We start from the raw sequence: 22,178 nt of genomic DNA, 5'->3' as shown, positions 1-22,178 counted from the left end.
ACGGGTCTTTGGATGTGTGGCGGTTCTCGACTGGGAATGATCTTTTATCGGTTTTTCTTCTTCTAGGTTTCTAGTCCTTTTTTCTTTTCAAGTCTATATCCTTAGGGAGGGAGTTCCAAGGTGTCGGGTGTCGGGTGTCCTTTAGCCTGGATACTTGATTTTACTCGTATGGTACCAGGAAGTTTTGTCGCACTTCCTGAAGGACTCCTTCTAGAACTAGGATAGTACCAGTTCAGGTGTGCATCGTGACCATGCGGCACGTGACGAAGGGTTGACATGGACATATAGCAATCCTACACATGTCCACTCGTCGTTCCAGATTCATGGGGTTCGAATCATTGTGGGCCATGTGTAACTATTTTAAAGTCCAGCGGAAACCTGCAACCTGTCAATCAAGTCGGATAAACCCGTCATAAGACTGATCTCCTTCCTTGAGTTTCATTGATCAGTGAAATAATGACGAAACCTAAGCTGGGAGACGTTCCATGGTTGGAACTCGCGGTTTCGCCAAAGCTTCGAATCCCCTTGATAGCAGATGAATGATTCTTTTCGACTATAATATGCTATGAGACCTCAGCTGTACCCGCGATGACCCAATCTTGCCCATACTATAGCAATCAGTCAAAAATCCTCGAAGACCGAGAGATACGGAGAAATTTCGGGAAACAGGTCAAGACACTATAGATCCTACATTATTACCTTTTACCACAGTAGTATTAGACCCACCAGCAAAAACAAAACAAAATTGAATTTGGGCTCCCTACCAGGCAATAGTTGGACACATGACCTCGTTTCCACACTTATCTGCAGGGAGTCTAGAAACAACACTCTGGGGATAGTGGCCGAGAGACATGAACTAGTCATATGTGGCCCGTACTAACTAGATACTTCGGTCCACGTCCGCGGGCGAATGATTCCGCCCATGGTAACATGATCGACAAACTCGTTGGCAGCCTTGATGATCGGTCTGAAGAAACATCAACAAGCGAAACTACTTCTTGAGTTGCATGCTAGCTTCTTACGATGTATTTTATACCGTCTTCGTGATAGTCTATAATGCCTGTCGAGTTTGAATGGGTACAAATTACCGACAGACGGAAAAATTTCCTCAGATCTTCGTTTCGGAAACGAGTCCCCCACGTTCTACTCCACGTTTCCCCCGCTCCCCGCTTCTCCAAACATATGCTAGGAAAGTTTACCTGCCAACATCCCGAAGTCAATACTCTCTCGCTGACGGTATTTGCAAACCTTATCGACTGGCCATTCTTCCAGAATTCGACAAAAGCCATTCATAATTAAGCAAGAATAAGGCCTCCCTGATGCCTTGGGTGGAAAGGAAGGACTAACATCGCTTAAGAGATATCATTCCAAAAAGACCTAAAAGTCCAATCAGCCATTGTGTCATCAATGTATCATCCATAGCTCAACTAAAATACGCAGCTTCTCAAGAAACCATTATTCGGCTAGCAACCGATAAAACCGAGAACGGAATCCGGCCCGGTCAGCTGACAGGTGGAGAGCAGTGAGACGATCATCAGGCGCTGAAGAACTCACCGGTCCGTCTCCGAAAGAATTTATCTTAGGCCTCGAACCTGGTGTACTTTGTCCATACAGCAAGCACTAAGCTATATCCGAGGATCGCAATATCTGACTTTCACTGTACTGCATTCAATAGTACGCGCCAACCAGATGCAATCCTGCGCCACCGATAAGTCATGAGATCAACCCTTACAGATTATCGATTTTTGAACGAGTCACAGAATCATTGGGATCCCAAATGTTACTGTAAGACCGTTATTGTCATGGATGACGCGGACAGTTTTACGAGAACGCTATCCCTTCGGATGCTCACATGAACCCTACTCTCGCATTGCACAGACGTTTAGCTACTGCTAGACTAGAATGAGATGCCATAAACGGGGAATCATTAGGCACTGATAAAACTCTGGAAATGCCTTTTATCGTCTTCATTGGCTCATACATACGGCCCAGATGATGTCTCGCTGCATCCAGGATCCTGGGCCTTCTTGACCCCAAATCTTTGTCCCAGGACAACGTATTGGGCCACGGCGAGTGCTCTCTGGAAGCACACGCCATCCTTGTCGCGAAATGCCTTTACGAGATTGCTCTGTACCCGATCATTGTCGAAAAATCCCAGCTGGTTGACATTTTCTTCTGTCAACAGTCGCTTTAAGCTCTTGTGCACGGGGCCATCTTCTTGGTAGGTAAATGGTCCGACAAATGGGTGCTTCGTACGGTTATAGATTTCCTCCGTAACAAATGGCTTCATTGCTTCACGCAGGATATTCTTCTCACGAAAAGTTTTACTCTCAGGGTCATATTTGATTTTGAGGCTCGGGGGGATATTATTCGCGTATTCCGTAACGTAATGGTCAAGGAATGGCGGTCGCGTCTCAATCTGGTGGACCATGTCAACATTATCACCGATATAACGGAGGATATAGTTCGCGAGCACAGATTTCATCCATTGATACTGCGTCGAATGAAGAGGATGCCACTTCTCCATCATCTTGTGAAGGACCTGAACGCCGAAGTTCTCTGCAAATGCTGTGGCTGGGCTTCTCAGCGCAAGCTGATCTGTCCAGGATGAGTACGGCAAAGTAGTGAATGTGCTTAATCGGGCGCATAACGTGGTATTGTTAAGCATGCGCTTTGTTGGACCGGCCACCTCGTCCATGCCCATCGCGAGTATCTGATTTCTTTCCTCCATTACTTTCCAAGCTTCTGCGAAGTCACTCTGCTTAGCGAGAGACTGTGGCCATGAATAATCAGGCTCTAGAAGGAAATTCGGCAGCAAATCCGAATAGCCCGAGAAGTGCTCATCGGAGTCCTCGCCTAAGAATCGAAACATGATTAACATAACTAAGCATTGGTGCTACAATGGATAGCGACACTCACCGGTGAGAATGACTTTTTTCCCCATGGCATGGGCAGCCTCAGCTACTGCGAGTCGTCCCATTCCATTCACATTGGCGGCTGGTATTTCACTATACCAGACTGTATCCTCGAGTCTGGCGGCAATGGCCTCCTCATCCAAGTATACAGGGTGATATCCCACGCCTAGCCACTCGGCTGTCCGTCGCGCGATATCTGCCAACATTCAGGAGATACATCCAAAGAAAAGGCCAAAGTTGATAGACGTACCTGACTCATCGAACCCACTATCCTTTTCAAATTGGACCGTGAAGCAGTCTATTTTTGAACGCTCACCGCTTGTGTCATTCCCGAGTTTGGTTCCCTCCTGGACAAGCTTCACGGCCATACCCGCTATAGCGGACGAGTCTAGACCTCCACTCAAATAGATTCCCAAGCCCACATCAGCACGCAGTCGTACTCGGACAGCGTCGAGCATAAGCTCCCTCACTCTTTCTATCACTTCTTCTTCCGAATGTGGGTAGACTGTTCTCTATATTCGGTTAGAATTTCGGTAGTAGGCATATCTATTGGGTATCCCATACTTTATCTGGATAATCGGTATCCCAGTAGGTTCTCACCTCAGGGGGATTGAAGTTCTGACTGACCATATACTGACCAGGGGCAAGCTAAGCGGTTGTCAGACCCAAGCAACAATAAACATAGCACTTATCACATTCCAGGGACTTTATGTATATCGTACGTACCCTTTGCACCCCTTTAAATAACATCTGCGAGCCGTTCATCCAGGCTCCTTCCCTGATAGCTGTGACATCCCACTCTGGCTTCCAGCCGAAAGGTAGGAAAGACTTCATTTCCGTAGCGACTAAAAGCCGATTGCCAACCATGGTATAATACAGTGACTTGATACCATATCGATCACGGGCTGTCAAGAACAGCTTGCGATTCGCGTCATAGAGGACAAGAGCAAATTCGCCTCTCAATTTGTTGAGAAATGATATTCCATAATGTCGATAGAGCGCAATGACAATTTCGCAGTCGCTGTTACTTTTGAAGTCGTATTCCTGGGCCAACTCCGTTCGATGCTCCTCGTGGTCATAGAGCTCCCCATTGACGACAGCATGGATGGCGCCCTCGCTGTCGTGGAAAGGTTGGTTTCCTGCAGAACTCAAGTCGACGATCGAGAGTCGGACATGTCCCAGGCCTTGTCGTGGATTAGTTTTTCGCAACCAGCTATCCGTGGAATACCGAGTACATACCAACCCTATGGTCAGTGCTGAACCAACGACCACGCGCATCTGGACCTCGATGGTTGACCAAGTCTAAGCTTTCCTCTAACTGTTTCTCTAGGCCGGGGCAATTATTGGCATAGTGAACACAACCAGGTATTCCTCCAACTGTCAAGAAGGCTGTTAATCCACACATGACGGCGGTGTCTAGACAGTGAAATCCGTGTGAGAGAGGAAGGTAGAGAAAGATGCACAGTACAGAGTATGTATCGTGCCAGTCCTCCAATTGCAAAGAGTGTGGAATGATATGTGTTCCGGGACGCTTATATATCTATAGGAGATGCTAAGAAGGTCGTAGTTGTTTATACATATATGTATGTCAGATCTTGGATACCTGTTTTAAACGGTGATAGGACCCAATCGCTACATTTGATGGCAACAGAGGGACAAATCATGAAAGGTCTCGCGTAATATCCCACGCCAGCCACACCAACCCGACGATGCAAACTCTGTTCTCGTCTGACACAAGGGAGTTGATCGGCGTTTGGCTCCATACTAGTATCCCGACGGCTCTCATTTGTTGAAAGTGCACGGCGACTACTAGTAGTGTTACATAATACATACGAGGTTGGGATTCAAGCCTCTACCAAGTTGGATATGCATAGTTGGAGGGTGTTCGCCACAGCAGCCGTTTCTTTATATAACAGAAGTAAAGATCCTTGTTCAGCTATGTAAATGTAGCGAAAATCGGCACTTCAATTGGATGGGACGGCGGGGAAACGGGAACCCCAGACCGACCGAGGTTGGCGGGTCGGCCCATTTAATTTAGTCATTAACGCCGCGGAGGTAACAACTACATTCCCAGCATAAATCATCTACTCTTTTCTCTCTTTCCTTTCCTTTCCCTTTCCCTTTCCCTTTTTCTCCATATACCTTTCACTTTACCGTGAACTTTCGCACTGTTATAGATAATGTTTCGATCAATTCCCCGTCGAATCCCTCGACGCCTTCCCACCCCTTCGTCTACATCTCGCCTCGCCCTTCGTTCCTTCACATGCGGTTATCCGCGGATGTCGGTGCCACCGCTATCCGCTGTTGAACCCCCCGTCTCGACAGCATTACCCTGCGACTCCTACCAACTTCTGTCGACGGCGGACAAGGCTGGAGCAGCTGAGGATGCTTTGTACGAGCAGCAGATCAAAGATGTGGAGGCGTGGTGGAAGTCGCCGCGTTTCGAGGGCATCAAGCGACCCTATTCGGCTGCGGACGTGGTCAGCAAACGGGGCTCACTCCAACAGACTTACCCCAGCTCCTTGATGGCGCGGAAACTGTTCAACTTGCTGAATGAAAGAGCGGCGGAAGGGAAACCAGTTCATACCAGTATGTGTCCGTTCAAGACGGAGGTGGCGAGTATGAAGCTGATGATGTCTCTAAAGTGGGCGCCATTGATCCGGTGCAAATGACACAGCAGGCCCCGAACCAAGAAGTCCTGTATATTTCCGGTTGGGCCTGCTCCTCCCTTTTGACTACTACCCATGAAGTATCGCCCGATATGGGTGACTACCCGTACAACACGGTTCCGAACCAGGTCCAGAGACTGTTCAAGGCTCAACAACTGCATGATCGCAAGAACTGGGACGCTAGGCGGAAAATGACCCCGGAGGAGCGGAAGTCTACTCCTTATGTAGATTTCATGCGACCGATTATCGCGGATGGAGATACTGGGTATGCAATGCGATTGAACCCTGGGAAAACTCATTGACTAATGGCCACCCTTGTAGACATGGAGGACTCTCTGCAGTCCTAAAGCTTGCCAAGCTCTTCGCTGAGAATGGTGCTGCTGCGATCCACTTCGAAGACCAGCTCCATGGCGGAAAGAAGTGCGGTCACCTCGCAGGCAAGGTCATTGTACCCGTAGGCGAACATATCAACAGGCTTGTTGCGGCTCGTTTCCAATGGGATATGATGGGCTCTGAGAACCTTCTCATCGCCCGGACAGACTCGGAGAGTGGAAAACTGCTCAGCAGTGCTATCGATGTGCGTGACCACGAGTTTATCCTAGGTGTTACAGAGGAGACCGAGCCTCTGGCCGAGACCTTGCAGGCGATGGAGCGGGAAGGCGCTGCCCCAGCTGAGATTGATGCCTATGAAATGGACTGGGTCAAGAGCCACAAGCTTGTCACATTCGACGAAGGTATTAACATCTGTTTCCCCGTCTGCATTGTCCATACTGACCTTGTTAGCCGTCGACGCACACCTCGAAAGAGAAGGAGCCGCTCAATCCGTCAGGGATGCATACAAAAAGCGAGTCCAGGAGAACCCAGATCTCTCCATTACCCGCCGGAGAGCCCTCGCAAATGACTACACCAAGACCCCCGTGGTCTGGTCCTGGGATATTCCCCGGACGCGGGAAGGCTACTACCATTACAAGGCTGGCTTCCCAGCAGCCACCAAGCGAGCCAAGGAATTCGCGCCCTATGCAGACCTCCTCTGGGTTGAAACCGGCAATCCGAACGTCGAGAAGGCCGCCAAGTTGGCCGGAGACGTGCGGAGCGCCTTCCCCGGCAAGAAGCTGGTCTACAACCTGAGTCCGTCATTTAACTGGATGGGACAGGGCTTTACCGAAGAGACCCTCAAGTCTTTCATCTGGGACCTTGCGCCACACGGGTAAGTTGCATTCCTGCTAAAAGCATTACACAGACTAACAAGTTATACAGATTCGTGCTGCAATTGATATCCCTCGCCGGCTTACACACCAACGCTACCGTGACAACAGAGCTTTCCCGTGCCTTCAAGGATGAGGGCATGCTCGCCTACGTGCGCCAAGTTCAGGCACGCGAGAAGGAACTTGGAGTCGAGGTCCTTACTCACCAGAAATGGAGCGGTGCGCCGTACATGGACGGTATCCTGGGTGCCATCCAAAGCGGCAACAGCAGTAACAAGAGCATGGGAGATGGAAACACAGAAAAGGGTAAGAACTTCTCCTACAGTCGCTATCGAGGGTCCTGTTACTAATTTTGCGTGTAGGTTTTTAAAAAGTGTTAGTGGATACAGACTTGACAGGCCCAGACGAGAGGTGATGTTAAGTGTAGTCATGTGTTCAATGTAAACCATAGACGTCTATTTACGACTGTTTGTTATGTCTTTTACCATATCAGGAATATACCTAGTAATTTCAACTTTCGATTTCTCCTTAGCATGTAATGTACACTCACATAAAACACAAAACACAAGTAAAGCAAAATAGATCCCACCCCATAAATGCATGCCAATCATCCCATCCACCGCTGATCAACCCATAAAAATTCCCAAAAAGGAACCTCCAATACACCCAGTAGTGAATAAAACCATGGTCCATAACAAGCAGACAAAGTAACCCAAACAAAAAAAAAGCACAAGGCAAAAGAAGGAAGACCCAGAACCCAATACCCCAATGAACTAAAAAAAAAAACCCCCAGAGCCTAACTGCCCAATATACAATTCATACACATGCATAAAGCATGTAAGTTAGTTAAGTAGTAAGTTAGTAAGTGCGTACATACATACATAGAAATCTCTCACCCAGAGAAAATATAGATCGAAAGTCCCGCGCGTAATCCATACCCCGAAGCGAATAACCTATAATTTAGTTAAGGAGCTAGTACGAGTAATTTTACCTCGATAAATATGTTGTTTTTTCTTTTTTTAGGTTTATGGGGTATTAGGTACTATACGCTATTTATACTGCGTTACGGATTTTTTTTTTTTTTTTTTTTTTTTTTTAGCTTCTTTGGTATTATTTGTACTCCGTTACTACTTACTAACGTACTTACTGGCCGTACTCCGTACCTGTATAGCTGTATAGTGTATCCTATCCACCATGGACCTAGTGGTTAGTGGGTATTACGGTATCCTATGTCTATTATCTAAATCTAGATCTGGATCTGGATCTAGATATACTATATATATGGGGTTTGATTGTATGTTCTATTCTCTTTTCTTTTCTCTTCTTTCCCTTTTTCTTCTTCTTTTTGGTTGGTTTACTGTCTGTCTTATGTATTATTTTCGTGGTCTTGCTTGTCATGTTGAGATTTATATATCTCCGATCAACTGGAAGTTTTCATTCTCGTAGAGATACAAATATTCACATCGCACTGCTAATATGAAAAGGATCGGGAGATATAGAAGAAGAGTAGAAATTCACCAGCCTTGCACCTCGACACAAAGAAATGAAATACCTTACAGTAGTAACAAACAGAAACGAAAAGAAGTCGTAAAGAACATGGGTGCTGCACGAACGCATCGAGCGGGCTCGTGATTGGGAGGCAAAAGGCACGTATCCAGATCAACAGGGCTTAAACACTGGCAAAGCTCAACATACTCTGGGGCAGATAGAGAGACAACTTGCGAAGAAACTAAAGCACAATTTTTCCCCTCAAAAATTACTCGCTGAAGAACCGACAAAACAGCTGCAATACCGTAGCAGATTAATTGACACGGAACGAATCAAAGATGACTAGAATGCGGTCAGTATAGTTTGGCCTATGCGGCATTGCGATTCCTACTAACCTTCATGGCCCCTGCGGCAACCGCTGCCAACCCACATAAGGGTGTTCAAGAATGCGTAGCGCTCGTCACCGGTCTCCATGGTGAGATTGATACGATACTTGTACGTGTTAGGGTTGATAGTGTCCGCAACACCCGGATCATTGACCTTGTCCAGAACGTCCTTGGCGCCGGTGAGCCACCCATTGGTCTTCACGATGATAAAAGCCGGGGGATCATCTGCGGTTTGAAGCATGTAACTTGCGCGAAGACTGGTAGCAGATTCCTTCGTCACAATCTGCGAATCTTGTCCTCCGGGCTAAAACTTGATTAGCATGTTGCGCTAAGAATCATTGATAAATCCTCCTACGTACCAGCACGATACCCTTGCCCCATCTACCAGCCCATTGGCCTCCAACAAACGTGACCCAGTCTCTCTGGCCCCAGAGACTCTGACCAACAGCCACCTTCGGGTTCATCTTTATGCTCATGCGGAAGTCCAATTCGAGAGTAGGCGCGGGGATCTGCAATGAGCGAGCCACGTCGCCTTCGGGGAAAGTGTGGAGGAGGTTGTTGGCGGGGATCGAATCCTTCATGACGCTGAGGTAAGTGGGACATTCCAAGAGATGTTGACGCTGACGGCTCGTGTTCTTCGCGCGAACCTGCTGGCAATAGATGCACTGGACGGAGAGACACTGGGCCCCAGTCAGATATGCTCCGTAATATCAGCCATGGCACTAGCGGGGGCGTATCTTACCTTGTCTTCCTCCTTCGCACGGAACTCAACAAATGCAGCATGTACATCATCCAAAGGCGGGGCGGGCAGACTTGAGGACGACGTTTTCGGTTTCGACTTGGGAGTCGCGCGAGGAGCTTGTTGAGACGGGGGAGCAGAGGAAGTGCCGGTGGGACCGGAAGTGGGAAGGGAAGCGCGGCCTTGCATGTTCTGCAGCGGCGTCTGCATGGGGGTAGCATGGGGATTGACGCCGTTCGTCATCATGGGCCCGTTGGGAGTAGGCAGGGCACCTGGGCCCGGGCCAGCGCCTGGTGCAGTGGCTGTAGCGCCATTGGGAGTAGGAGGATAGCCATTGGTAGCACCGATGCCATTGGGGGCGGACTGAGCAGTCTGAGACTGAGCCTGGGGGTTGGTATGGCCACGGAGACCGGGGCACTCGAGCAGGTGCTGCTTCTGACGCGAGGTGTTTTTGGCGCGGATCTGCTGGCAGTAGATACACTGGACGGAGAGACACTATATCAAACAAGTTGTCATGTCAGTATCGCGGTGTTGGGGCGGCGGGTTGAAATATTACGGAAAATACAAAGACACGCACCTTATCGTCTTCCTTGGCGCGGAACTCGACGAACGCCGCGTGAACTTCCTGGTCGACGGTACGACCCATGTTCACGACAAAAGGATTGATGAAATCGATGGTGGATGGATTATCTGAAGCGACTAGACTAAAGAAATAGATGATCGCAACGGCTCAGTCGACGGGATAGGATGAAGGCAAGGGCGCTGGTCGAGCAGAAGGCAGCGAGACTCGGGGGGAGAAAGTGAAAAGGAAAGAGTTGACGGGCAGGAGAAAAACGAGACGAGACGAGACGGTGGCGGTTAAGTTACGCGAGCTCGTCAGGACGAAAACCTTACCGTCGGCGTAAGTTTGATCCCGCGGCTGATACCATTTCCTAAAAATTACCAATCCATTTCGCTCTCATCTTTTATGATGCCTCTAGCGGCTAAACAATTTTTTTCCTTTCTTTCTTATTCACTCTATCACAAAATCACGCCATTATCAACTTCTTTTATCATTCATTTTCGCGTATATTGTCTTGCTATGCTCGCCCACACTTTATGGAGTGTAGCCTTGTCTCTCAGCTTGAAAGTCAAAAATTGTCACGCGGCAAATGCTGACTCAAGGTTATATACCCAATCAGCATGCACAGACTCTGTACTGCATACAAGGATTCTAATTCAATACAGTTATTTTAAGAACCAAATAAACTATGAATACACTCGATAGGTGTAAAGTGAAAGCAATATCCTATAGAAAAACTCAACAAAATCCAAATACTGTACTTACCATCCTCTTTTCCTGCGATACCCGGTACCCCCGTACTGTGTACTTGATACACCCATACAAAAGTACACTCGGGTCAGGTACTGATCGGCACTTACAGTTCATCATACCGCGTCAGCAAAATCTCACCACCCTCCAATCCCAATTCCCATCTTTCACCGGGTATCAAATACGTGAAAACCATCCTTATCAATGCCAGTAAAGTAGGTTTATTTCACTCTGTAGTTCTAAACCTTGGAATCTCAAGGCGACCAACACCACGTCACACAGTCCACCTAGATCTCAGATCAGATCACTCAAATCCTGTGTACACTGTACACATAGCAAAGGAATTGCGTTGTGGGCACAGCCACCACAAAGATCACGCGTTCCGTGTCTACGCGGGCAGGCCTAATCTCATGTCTTAGGCTTCATTGTTCTCTTGCCAAATTGCCTGGAGTAGAATAGAATATAGGCTCATTTGGGGGTATTCTAGGCGAGTGTTCCTGTCTATCTATAGATATACTTTTGATCCATGGCGACGAATCCGCGTCTGGTTTACAAAACAACGGATAGTTTACCATGCGGGTTGATTACTGTGTACCTTGGATGTGACGGGTTTTTGGGGATGGTTACCTGCTGGTTCCTTCGTCTTGGTTTTGGACCCATTGTATTACTGTATCTCCATACATTTGGTATGGCCCTAATTATGACCGTGTTTTTCAGCTGGAACATGACCAGCTGTCACGCTATGCTTTACACTGGTTTGGTCGGCTCTTCCAGGGTCAAGGTTTGAAACTTATTACGAGAAGAAAAAGAGAAAAAGAAGGCTACGCTTGGCACTGCAGAATAGAAACGAACAGATATATTGATCGGAAAAAGATGGAGTAAAAAAAAAGAAAAAAGACAAAAAAGGAAACGACCGACCAGGGACTCGAACCCTGAATCTTTGCTTTACTACGAGTGAAACCACCATAGGAGAGCAACGCCTTACCATTAGGCCAGCCGGCCGAAGGTTGATGCAAAAGACCAATAGTAGTATCTATCAAACGAACTAATCAGAGAGCACCAAGAATATTATGAGTAAAGAGGTCTTGCCCATGGTCAGAGATAAGTCCATGTTCTGTACTCCGTACCGTTACTTCATATCTTCCACCGGTGTTTGTATAGATCGACGTAATATGGTATATTAAATTAGCAGTTAACTATGTTCATTTGTCAAAGTTGATATATACAGTCGTAAAGCATGCATGATATACTCAAAACCATCTACCACCCAAACTTCTCCGCATGTAGATATATGCCTTGCGCCCCTGTTCCCTTATGCACAGCCCGTTCGTCGCTCAAGTACACCACACTCCGGCGCACGTCATCTGATAGACCTTGCGGTCCACAGACCACCACGGCACTTTCGCCTTCGGCTTTCTCCAACACTTTGCGGATGATTGTTCGTGGTTGCGGTCGACCGGAGAACATGGGGAGCTCGGGCACTTTAATTGGCGCTGCTTTAACATCCAGCTTCTCTGGCTCTGGCCCCGGAGCTTGAGAGGCAGCGGCATGGCCGGAGCATGAACAATTATGTACTGTGATGCTGTTGTTGTCCTCATCTTCAATGGCTGTTGTGCAGCAGCATCCGCCATTAGGGAGGCATCCACTCTGTGGTGTAGAGTCTCCGGAAGAAACGTTGGAGATGGAATGGATCGAAACATCGTCTTTTTTACTGCGTTTCTCGTCTGTGACAGCAGCTAGTTCAATACTGTTGGCGTCTTGGCGAGTACCGACAATTGTTGATTCAGGCTGGGCCTGCGAGCAGAGAGGCTGCGCTGGTTGTGGCTGTGGCTCCAGCTTTTCGTCACAGGTCACATATATGCTCAATTCGATCTCTCGGTTTATATCAGGCTGAGCACGACGACATTCTTCTACATCAGACAGCACGGACTGCAACTGCGTCTCAAACCAGCTAAGTTGAGCCCGCGACTTAATCACCCATACAAATCGGATACGTTTCGTCGGCGTGAGGCGTGGGGATTTCTTGGACTGCTCGTTGTCCCCGAGACATTCCATTTTCCATCGGGACACAATATCTCGCAGACAGGGAATGACGAAAGTCACACCCATTCCTCCCGCAAGTAGTATTACACTGTCGAACTGACGGAGAGGTCTCATTTTTCCGTATGGACCGTCAATGAACACGGCACGGGCCGGTTTCACGGGGGACGTATCCCGGGAGCCTAAAACGTGGTGGTGCTTAGATGCATAACGGAAGAAACGCCTAGTGCCTCCTTTCTCAGAGCGTACGAAAAACTCCATCTTGTTGTCCGCAGAGATAGAGGCGATGGTGAATGGGTGGCTTTGCAGGGGTACTATCGAATGACATGTCAGGAACACATGCTGCCCGGGTTCCCATCGGATGCCTGGATTGTCGATTGTAATGCGAGTGACATTCCCTGGTAAAGGAGTAAAAGAAGCCCGGTTAGCCCAGAGGGCATGCTTCGTGTTTGAGGTGGAGCGGTGGAAGATGGATAAATTGGCATATGTGGCCCATGCGTATCGCGCAACCCGGTCAAAAACGAGCAAGCCGATAGAAATCCACACCCATACTTTGACTTCTTCCGCCGCGTGTAGCCAAACTGCAACAATAAATCCAACGAATGTCACGAGATGTTGTAAAACGAAGAATTCATAACTTAGTCGTCGTATGGGTGCCATGGATGATAAGACGATAAAAGTCAAAATACACCATGCCGCAAAGCCCCGTTTCGACAACGGATCGTTTTTCAGTTGGTACGTGATGTAGTCATAGCGTCCCCAACTCCGGAACCAGAATCCCATATGGATCGTAACCGTTAGCCAGAGAGTCCGAGAAATCCAGCGGTGGAACCAATTTAATCTCTCATAACTCATGCCGACTAGAAGGCCAATGATATTCTGTCTTCCTGCCAGCAGGAAGATCAAAGGCAGCTGGGCAATAGCTACGAATCCGGTGCGATAGCCAACATCTTCCCATTTCCATTGATCCGTTGTGTCTAACTTGTAAAAGCAGAAGACAAGGACCACGACTAGATTGGCTAAGATGATGGCTAGTGGGCCTAGCGGAGCAAAGTGAATGATGCGGCCACCTAGCGACCATGGGGGTAATGTTGCGTAGCTTGCTTCTCGAACGATTGCCGTCAGAGTGGCGCAAGTAATGAAGAATAGTGACTTTGGTTTTGACGGGGTGAGAGTGGAGTCCCGTAGTCTAAAGTTGCGAGTAAGCCTTACTGTATCTTTTGAAGGACAAGAAGTTTATACGGACCTTTGGAATGCGAGAAAATTATTGAAGGCATTGACTACTGTCCCAGCAGCTATGGCGCTTCCTACTACTGCCCAGTACATCTTCTGGAGATAGAAGAGGCCTGGCACGCCATCGCCCATGGACATATGGCCCATTGGGCCCATGTCCATTCCACCCATTGACATGGCGGAGTTGTGAGTGCTGTTTCTTTGTGATCTTCAGTTGTGACGGATATGGGTAAACCTCAATCGAGAATAATAACCATTAATTGTATAGTGTTATTGCGGGGTATCATGACATCTTCTAGAATTTCTCACGTGGCACTATCGGAGTGACTGGGTAGTACGCAGTTCGGGATGGATCTAGAGGATCTGCGTCGACCAAATTGTTATTCACCGGGAGATCAGTAGGATGTCATATTCGGAGAAGAGAGAAGGAGAAGAGGGAGAAAGCGAGTGAGGGGGGTAGATGAAGCAGAAATGACTGGAAAGATGCAATATGCTTATCGGATACTGGACCGAGCAAGTTCTCCATCGAGTTAAGTAATTATTAACGCGTGTTCTCTGATTTAATTTTATTTGGTTTGCTTCGAATTCCACTCCAAGACTAATAATCTGCTCACACTCCAAAGTAGATGTTCGCGGATGGAGCCCTAATCTCTGACCCGTGATTGGCCCCGGGCCTTAAAATGTGCTCACGTCTCCACCCTTCCGGCCGCTGGTGTGACACTTGGCTCTGGTCCGCATTCAAGCCGTCGGTTTGTCTCAACTTTTAATAAAGATCCCAACGCCGCCTCTAATCATCATGATATTGTCTCTCCACTACGTCGTGTTACCTTTTTCCTCCTCTCTCCCGCCCTTTTCTCCTTCCCTCCTCAGCACCTCAACCATCACTACTTGACTGCAACGACAACGAGCACGTCAATCCCATGATTTAAATTTAAAAGAGAGATCTGATATTCAATATAGCGGGGCGCATTTATCGATCTCACTATTTCTAAAGGGTCAACTGGAGAGTGAACTTCAACGCCTTCACCATGGATATGAGCAGCATGGATCATTCGTCCTCTTCCTCATCATCATCCTCATCATCCATGACCATGTCGATGGCAATGGTCTTCGTTAATGCCCAAGATACACCCCTGTTCTCAAATCAGTGGACACCGTCATCCAGTGGCGCGTACGCTGGCACGTGCATCTTCCTTATCATTCTATCGATTATTGGCCGACTCCTGGTTGCGTTCAAGGGCGTCATGGAGCAGCACTGGTTGAATGCTCATCTGAATCGTCGCTACGTGGCCGTCGCGGGCAAGTCAACGGAAGCTGGTCGTATCGACGCCGATCCCGATGCCAAAGTAGCTTCACTCGTATCAGCGCAAGGGGTGGAAGAGTCCGTTAAAGTCGTGCGCCGGGCTACACACGAGCCCCTTCCGTTCAGATTTAGCGTCGATTTGCCGCGAGCATTCCTTTTCCTCTTAATTACAGGAGTATCATATCTACTGTATGTGTTGACTTGTCGCCTTTCCTCAGTTGATCGAAGTATATACTGACCCTTTTCCAGCATGTTGGCTGTCATGACAATGAATATTGGCTACTTCTGCTCTGTGCTGGGTGGTGCTTTTCTAGGCGAACTGGCCGTAGGGCGGTATATTCAATGGAATGAGCATAGCCATTGACGACACTTTTGCAGCCATAAGTCTTGTTTATTCATCTATGCGATCTGGGTTTGGTGTTAGGGCATTTGATATTGCCACAAATGGCCCTGGAGTTAAGGCGAGCATTACATGCATTTAGCGGAGTTTGAAGCGTTTCGATTACCTGTCCGTGATACTTCTATCAGTTGTTATTATCATGAATTCTCCTCGAAGGTACCAATGGCGATACCCATGTGCTCACTTTCATGTCAACGATTGGCAGTAGGATAACTAGTTATTAACTCATTATGTGGTACTTCTAAGCCATATCAGACAATGTCAGCTACCCCAGGAAAATTTCCGGGCTCTCATTTATTTCTTTCCCTTTTTGGCTGTATTGGACGATATGAGCTCATTTACTCCTAATAGATTTCAACTAGGGTTGGAGGTAAGATTGCGCGATGACTGAACGCCCAAGTGCCTCAGGCCCAAGAATCTCGGTTGTGGTTGATTTGTGATTCTTCTTATTGGTCCACAGTGCCGACAAGGGGGCTCCACCTGGAGACTGCAGGTGCTTTAAAGCTTTTGAGAAGATATGAGCACATTTCCTAACCGTTTCCATCTTAGTCTCTGCGCATGCATTCTCGATCCATGTCAAAGCAAACACGATGGCGCCCAGCTCCAGTCCGGATTTCAAAGAAACCTCATATTAGGTCAATGATGCTTGATTATTGTGGAACTTAGGCCCGATGCATTACTCCGTAATCTCCTCCAAATTTCCAATTGATAACAGTTTTGTCCCTATGAGTAGAAAAGTGCCGAAATTGCCGATCAATGTCCACTGTACCTTCTGTCAACCAACTCCCCCCAATACTATATAATAAAATCAATTCCCCTGCCGTATTTGTCTAACACCTCTCCCTCCATATACTAGCTCGAGTCTCTTGGTCCTCATCTCCACAGCGACAATGAAACTCTCAATTCTGTCCCTGGCGTCTCTTGCGCCCCTGGTTTCCGCTCATTTCAAGCTGAACTACCCGACTAGCCGTGGATTCGATGAGGACAAAATGAGTCAGTTCCCCTGCAGTGGCCTGTCTCAATCCTCAGAACGGACGAAGGTCTCTCTTTCCGCTGGTGACTTCCCTGTTGCCTTGACAATGGGCCATTCCCAGACAGCTGTGGAAGTGCTTCTCGCTCTCGGAAACGACCCTGGCACCAATTTCAACATTACTCTCCACCCGACCTTCCGAGTGGAGGGTTTGGGCGCCTTTTGCCTTCCCAATGTCACTTTTGATGAGTCCATCGTCGGCGTCAAGTTGACAGATGGAATGAACGCAACCCTGCAGGTACAGAGCAATGGTGACCCGAGCGGTGGTCTTTACGCGGTACATCCTAGATCTATTAATCCTCATGTAGTATATGGTGCTGACGTTTCATTTCAGTGTGCTGATATCCAATTCACGGATGTGGACTATTCCGCACCCTCCTCTTGCTCGAACAACACTGGTGTCAAGGCGACTTCATTCACCGGAGACGCCGCAAAGCGCAATGCGAACGAGTCCACTGCTGACGGAGAGGCACAGAGTGGCTCCTCGTCGTCCTCTACTTCCAGTTCCTCTACCGGTAGCGCTACATCCACTGCTGGCGCGGTCGCTCTGGAGACGGCCGCTTGGGGAATGTTGGGTGCTGCAGTTGTTGGTGGGATGGCAATTCTGTGAATCGTACCTTAGGTAGTTCTTCCCAAGCTATGGAAGAACAGTGAGTCTACGGTTCTTTTTTCTTTTTCCTTATTACACCTTCTTTATACATGGGAAAGGGTCTGTTATGGTCATGAGTAATGATTCTGTGTCATGTGACGCATTTATTGTATAGTATACCTTTTTATATCCTGCAGCTATGCACAATTTGAAAAAGCCAAGCCTGGTCCAAGACGATAGTAAACTTAACTCCGCAATTGTCGTTGTCTCGTATTCTCTCATATCATCTGATATTATAACGAAGTGTCAGATCAGGTGGGACAGAGGTCGCGATTTCATTCCTATCTAGGTAGCCAGAAGGCCCTTAGTACTACCTACTTATATACAGGAAACAAAGGATCAGGCGCTAGGCCTAAAACGCGCTGTGGTCAACATAGTGACCTAGTGACCCATATATTAGGGCAGTGCTTATGTCACGTGCATAAATGTACATATTTTTCATCCGCTATCAACTTAGGCTTCCATTGTTCCCGTGGCTACCCATCTCCCACTGAAAGCCATGGACCAATTCCCAAAGCTTCGACCGGTCAGTGAGCGCTCACATGAGGGCCACAGCATGCCCCCATAACTGACGCCCAGCAGGTCGGTCGCATAGAGCTATGCTCCACCGCACGCCATCACCTAAGATTCTATTATAATGTAGCCGTAGCAGCAACTTACTCACTTCCGGGAACATTTACCCTCCCAATCAAAGACTATGTCTACAAAGCATGTGAAATACTCATTGCGCAGCACCCAATCCTCTCAGCCGTTCCAATCGGCGAGGAGACAAAGGATCCTTACTTCGCGCGTCTCCCGAGCATCGATCTCAGCCAATCGGTCTTTTTCCAGAAGCGTGAACACGGTTTCCCCGATGCAGAAGACCGGGACGAAGATCTGGATACGTTGCTGAGCACCCAGCATAATACCCCCTTCGAGCTCCCCTTGCCATTCTGGAGAATATTCGTGTTAACTGATGATGCCGATGATACCGAAAGACGGTTTACCGTCGTCTTTGTCTTCCATCATGCTATTTCTGACGGCACTTCGGGAAAGGTCTTCCACAGATCCTTCCTGCAGGCATTACAGTCCTTGTCATCGTTGGCTGTAGACGACGTCAAGGAGGTTATTCCATCGCCTGATTCATCGCTTCTGCCGCCTGGGGAGGCCGTCCACCCTAAGCCAGTGTCGTACACTTACCTGGCTGTTCAGCTCTTTAAAGCTAAGATCTACGATCCCCGAGACCCGGGCTTATGGACAGGCTCGGAGGTCAAGCTCCCACTGGAGACGAAGCTAAAACACATCGTGTTCCCAAAGCACTTATCATCCACATTCAGAGACCGCTGTCGCGAAAATAAGACAACCATAACAGCCGCTCTTCAAACAATCATCGCTCGCTCCCTTTTCACCCATCTCCCTGAATCCTCCACGAAGGTCAGATGCTCCGGCGCGATGTCCAACCGCCACTGGCTTCCCGGCCCCATCACAGAAGATTCAATGGGTGTCTTTGTCCAAGAATACACGGAAGACTACTCTCGGAAAGACCTCAGTGAGACCTCGTTCCCCTGGTCCGTGACCGTGCGGTCTCGCGCGACAATCGAAAGAGAACTCAGTAAAGAGGGCAGGGACACTTCTGCAAATCTGCTTAGGTACGTAAACGATTACCATAATGAGCTCTATTTGTCAAAGGTCGGGCGGCCGAGGTCGTCCACCTATGAGGTGTCAAATGTCGGGGCTTTTACTTCTACTACACCGGCAGAAGGGATGCCGCGGGTTGGACGCGTCGTTTTCTCGCAAAGTGCGTCTGTCACGGGAAATGCCTTTGAAGTCTCGGTTGCTTCGGGTGGCGATGGTTGTTTGGTGTTGATGTTTACGTGGCAGAAGGGTGTTGTGGAGGATTTGTTTATCCTAAACGTTATTGAGTCGGTGAGGAAGGAAGTTTACGATCTTTGTGTGTGATAAATTTGTCTATATTTTTATTTTTCTGTCTTTCCATTATTTGCACACTACGGTTTGAATCTAATAAATAGAACTGGTAATAATAGTAATAGGCAATAGCCATCACTGTCCTCTGAGTTCACTCATACGGATTCAACCCGGCATCCGTGCATGTTACTTTAGCAAATCTGAATTAATCATGAGATACGGTCGGTCTTTGATGCACCCCCTTATGAGAAATCTATAAGAAAGCTTATAGGATGTTTGAGAGAGCGGAGCGCTCAAGGCAAGTCTAGTCTGTGAGATTCTGCTGGAAATGACTTAAACATTCTATCGTATATCGGGTGCTCCTTTCCTATAGTTAAGGTTGTTAGGGGTTGTTATATCAAGATTATCTTTCCGCGGAAACATTAAATAGAAACATGGATTGTGACTATGGGGAAGAATAAGAAAACCACAGATCAAGTTCCCTCTGACTCATGCCTATGTAATAGCTTGATGGATCACCTTTCCGACCCCTTGATTTGCAGTTTGCAGATACGTCGCAGATGAAATCCAAGGTATAGCTGATCAAGCCCTAAGTATGATGCCCTAGAATTCAATGAAGCACCCTCTGACCTCATTGAAGCAGCTCTTGTCTGGGAGCTATGAGCTTCGGTGATATATGCAATTTGACTAGGTGGCCGCGAAGGACCAGCACTCGCCTCCCAAGTAGGAGCATGGGTATTGGCTGCTTACTGTAGAAGCCTGTAACAGTCTACATCTCTATAGCTTGGTAATATGTTTAGTTCAAGATTCTGGCTAAATATAGGGCAAGTAATCGGACCACTTATCGCTCTAATCTTTCTGGAAAACCTTACTCAAAGTAATGTAGATATTTCAATAACTCAATTGGGGGAATATATAGGCAGGCAAATACGCCAAGTTGAGATGATTCAAAGTTAATGGAACAAAGAGTAGCCAAAGCTTATATACTCTTTATTTTCCGAGTATCCCAGAACCTTATGATAAACTTAATGCTTCATAGCCTACTACTACTAGTAGTTTACCACTTGATAGCATATAGGCCTCACATTACATTCTACGGAATTACTTTGTATTACCCCTCTGTGAATGCAGAGCATGTTTTACATCACGTACTGTACGTACACTCACAGGTACCAGCTTTGTAAATCTAACTCAAGAAAACAGCTAGACGGCACTAATATTCTATCCGTTGAGTTTAAAAATGTACAGTTATTTTAGCAAAACAATGTACGTACATACTAGCACCGAATCAGTCAATATTTCCTCCCCTCATGTCCATTGCGCCGCTTAGGGGGACTATCACCACTACTTCTGAATAACTTCCGGCCCAAAGCAGCATGCACTGAGTTGTGAAGTGTCTAGTATTTGTATAGAGCCATCATTTAGCTCACATCCACTGAAGTAAATACAAAGTCAAGTTTTGTGGCCTTTATTGAGGCACAATGCATTATCATACTAGGCGGTGAGAGCTTAGGCAGGCAGAATCGCGGGGAATGTTTATCGCGTTATCGTCTTAGTTATCTAGCATTTCTTTCTTCTCCCTATTCTCCGATATTCCTTATTTTGTGGGCCACGTCTCTTTAATCCTCATTTACGCCCGGTTTTCTGTCAATATCTCACCGCGACTGTGTAAATACTAGCAAAATGGCGACCCGGGCTCCTTTTGTCGTTCCTGCACTCAAGAAACACACCGCAACCGTGATCATGGCTCATGGTCTGGGCGACAGGTTTGGTGCCTATGCCTGTAAGGTAGTGCTACTTAGCTAACAGCTTTCCCTTGAAATAGTGGTGCTGGATGGTATGTATTCATTGCTCCCTCCAAGAAATTGAAACATGCCAAATATAGGTATTAACCGGGTTCTCCTAATAGGATGGGCCTTGCTCAGAACTGGCGCCGTAGAGGCTTGTTCGAAGAAGTAACTTTTATTTTTCCCAATGCGCCCATGATTCCTATCACGGTGGTATGTAAGTTATGTTCTTGGGTGAGAGATAATGGACTGATAATTGGTTCTGCGTATTACAGAATTTTGGTATGTCAATGCCTGGATGGTACGACCTTTCCAAGCTCGGCCGTGATGTACGTTGCCCCTGTTCCTAATTGATTCCTGTTATATTGGTTCCAATTAACACATTGGCAGCTGGATTTTGAAGAAGCTATCCGCAGCCAGGATGAACCGGGCATCCTCCGTTCCCGCGAATACTTCAACACCCTGATCAAGGAACAAATTGACCAGGGCATCAATCCTTCGCGCATAGTTCTAGGGGGATTTTCCCAGGGAGGCGCGATGTCTGTGTTCACAGGTGTTACCAACAAGGAAAAGCTGGGAGGAGTATTTGGACTTTCATGCTATCTGCTTCTGAGCGATCGCATCAAGAACCAGATCCCTGAGGACTGGCCCAACAAGAAGACACCGTTCTTCCTTGCTCATGGAACCGATGATGACGTTGTGAAGTATGAGTTTGGAAAGACCTCGTCGAAGTTGCTTCAAGACCTCGGACTGGAGAACGTTCAGTTCAACTCTTACTCGTGAGTATCCTCATCTATATACGGGATGATTATGTTACTGATGCGGCATTTAGTGATCTTGGCCATTCTGCCGATCCCCAGGAAATTGAAGATCTGGAAAAATTCCTTCAGCAGGTCATCCCTGCTGAAGGTGAGGTTTCCGCCGGGCTATGACTCAGTGGTCCCTCCCGGGTGTCGATCTTGGAAAAGATGACATCTAGCATTGTCTTGGGTATGGTATGCTTATTGGTTGCAGTGTTGTTCTCGAGATACAACTTCCGAGATAGAAACGACGGTTCAAAGAGATAGCGTTGAGCATCAGAAACCTGTTTGATACATATGTTTTATTCATCTATTGT

The 22,178-nt window shown here is 47.5% G+C and overlaps 8 protein-coding genes and 1 non-coding gene across 9 annotated transcripts; 5 read left to right on the top strand and 4 right to left on the bottom strand.

The window, feature by feature from the left end:
• Window positions 1-1,975: 1,975 nt before the first annotated feature.
• AO090120000180 (asparagine synthetase B family protein) lies at window positions 1,976-4,320 on the bottom strand (the record flags this gene model as incomplete). The annotated part of the gene is made up of 6 exons (XM_023237634.1): window positions 1,976-2,856; window positions 2,920-3,111; window positions 3,166-3,427; window positions 3,516-3,548; window positions 3,642-4,099; window positions 4,155-4,320. The coding sequence occupies 6 exons, from the start codon at window positions 4,318-4,320 to the stop codon at window positions 1,976-1,978; spliced, it is 1,992 nt and encodes a 663-aa protein (XP_023092445.1).
• Window positions 4,321-5,095: 775 nt separating this feature from the next.
• On the top strand, window positions 5,096-7,700 carry AO090120000179 (methylisocitrate lyase ICL2; the record flags this gene model as incomplete). Its single annotated transcript, XM_023237633.1, has 6 exons — window positions 5,096-5,504; window positions 5,561-5,849; window positions 5,906-6,318; window positions 6,368-6,791; window positions 6,842-7,095; window positions 7,690-7,700. The coding sequence occupies 6 exons, from the start codon at window positions 5,096-5,098 to the stop codon at window positions 7,698-7,700; spliced, it is 1,800 nt and encodes a 599-aa protein (XP_023092444.1).
• Window positions 7,701-8,590: 890 nt separating this feature from the next.
• On the bottom strand, window positions 8,591-10,048 carry AO090120000178 (uncharacterized protein; the record flags this gene model as incomplete). Its single annotated transcript, XM_023237632.1, has 5 exons — window positions 8,591-8,619; window positions 8,673-8,967; window positions 9,023-9,343; window positions 9,406-9,864; window positions 9,980-10,048. 5 exons carry the CDS (start codon window positions 10,046-10,048, stop codon window positions 8,591-8,593), a joined length of 1,173 nt encoding a protein of 390 aa, XP_023092443.1.
• Window positions 10,049-11,624: 1,576 nt separating this feature from the next.
• AO090120t00002 lies at window positions 11,625-11,716 on the bottom strand. Its single transcript has one exon. It is a non-coding gene; the product is annotated as a tRNA-Arg (tRNA).
• Window positions 11,717-11,974: 258 nt separating this feature from the next.
• AO090120000176 (ferric reductase family protein) lies at window positions 11,975-14,164 on the bottom strand (the record flags this gene model as incomplete). Its single annotated transcript, XM_001823872.1, has 2 exons — window positions 11,975-13,943; window positions 14,001-14,164. The coding sequence occupies 2 exons, from the start codon at window positions 14,162-14,164 to the stop codon at window positions 11,975-11,977; spliced, it is 2,133 nt and encodes a 710-aa protein (XP_001823924.1).
• An 851-nt stretch (window positions 14,165-15,015) lies between these two features.
• Window positions 15,016-15,654, top strand: AO090120000175 (copper transporter family protein; the record flags this gene model as incomplete). Its single annotated transcript, XM_001823871.3, has 2 exons — window positions 15,016-15,479; window positions 15,540-15,654. 2 exons carry the CDS (start codon window positions 15,016-15,018, stop codon window positions 15,652-15,654), a joined length of 579 nt encoding a protein of 192 aa, XP_001823923.1.
• A 926-nt stretch (window positions 15,655-16,580) lies between these two features.
• On the top strand, window positions 16,581-17,330 carry AO090120000174 (putative GPI anchored protein; the record flags this gene model as incomplete). Its single annotated transcript, XM_001823870.3, has 2 exons — window positions 16,581-16,997; window positions 17,055-17,330. 2 exons carry the CDS (start codon window positions 16,581-16,583, stop codon window positions 17,328-17,330), a joined length of 693 nt encoding a protein of 230 aa, XP_001823922.1.
• Window positions 17,331-17,868: 538 nt separating this feature from the next.
• AO090120000173 (uncharacterized protein) lies at window positions 17,869-19,307 on the top strand (the record flags this gene model as incomplete). The annotated part of the gene is made up of 2 exons (XM_001823869.3): window positions 17,869-17,895; window positions 17,952-19,307. 2 exons carry the CDS (start codon window positions 17,869-17,871, stop codon window positions 19,305-19,307), a joined length of 1,383 nt encoding a protein of 460 aa, XP_001823921.1.
• Window positions 19,308-20,957: 1,650 nt separating this feature from the next.
• AO090120000172 (palmitoyl-(protein) hydrolase) lies at window positions 20,958-21,993 on the top strand (the record flags this gene model as incomplete). Its single annotated transcript, XM_023237631.1, has 5 exons — window positions 20,958-21,062; window positions 21,200-21,274; window positions 21,337-21,390; window positions 21,452-21,840; window positions 21,894-21,993. The coding sequence occupies 5 exons, from the start codon at window positions 20,958-20,960 to the stop codon at window positions 21,991-21,993; spliced, it is 723 nt and encodes a 240-aa protein (XP_023092442.1).
• Window positions 21,994-22,178: the final 185 nt, after the last annotated feature.

This window comes from Aspergillus oryzae, chromosome 5, assembly GCF_000184455.2.
Source record: "Aspergillus oryzae RIB40 DNA, chromosome 5".
NCBI classification, from domain to species: Eukaryota; Fungi; Ascomycota; class Eurotiomycetes; order Eurotiales; family Aspergillaceae; genus Aspergillus; species Aspergillus oryzae.
The sequence above is the reverse complement of the archived record's forward strand: the minus strand, read 5'-3'. Positions and strand labels throughout refer to the sequence as shown.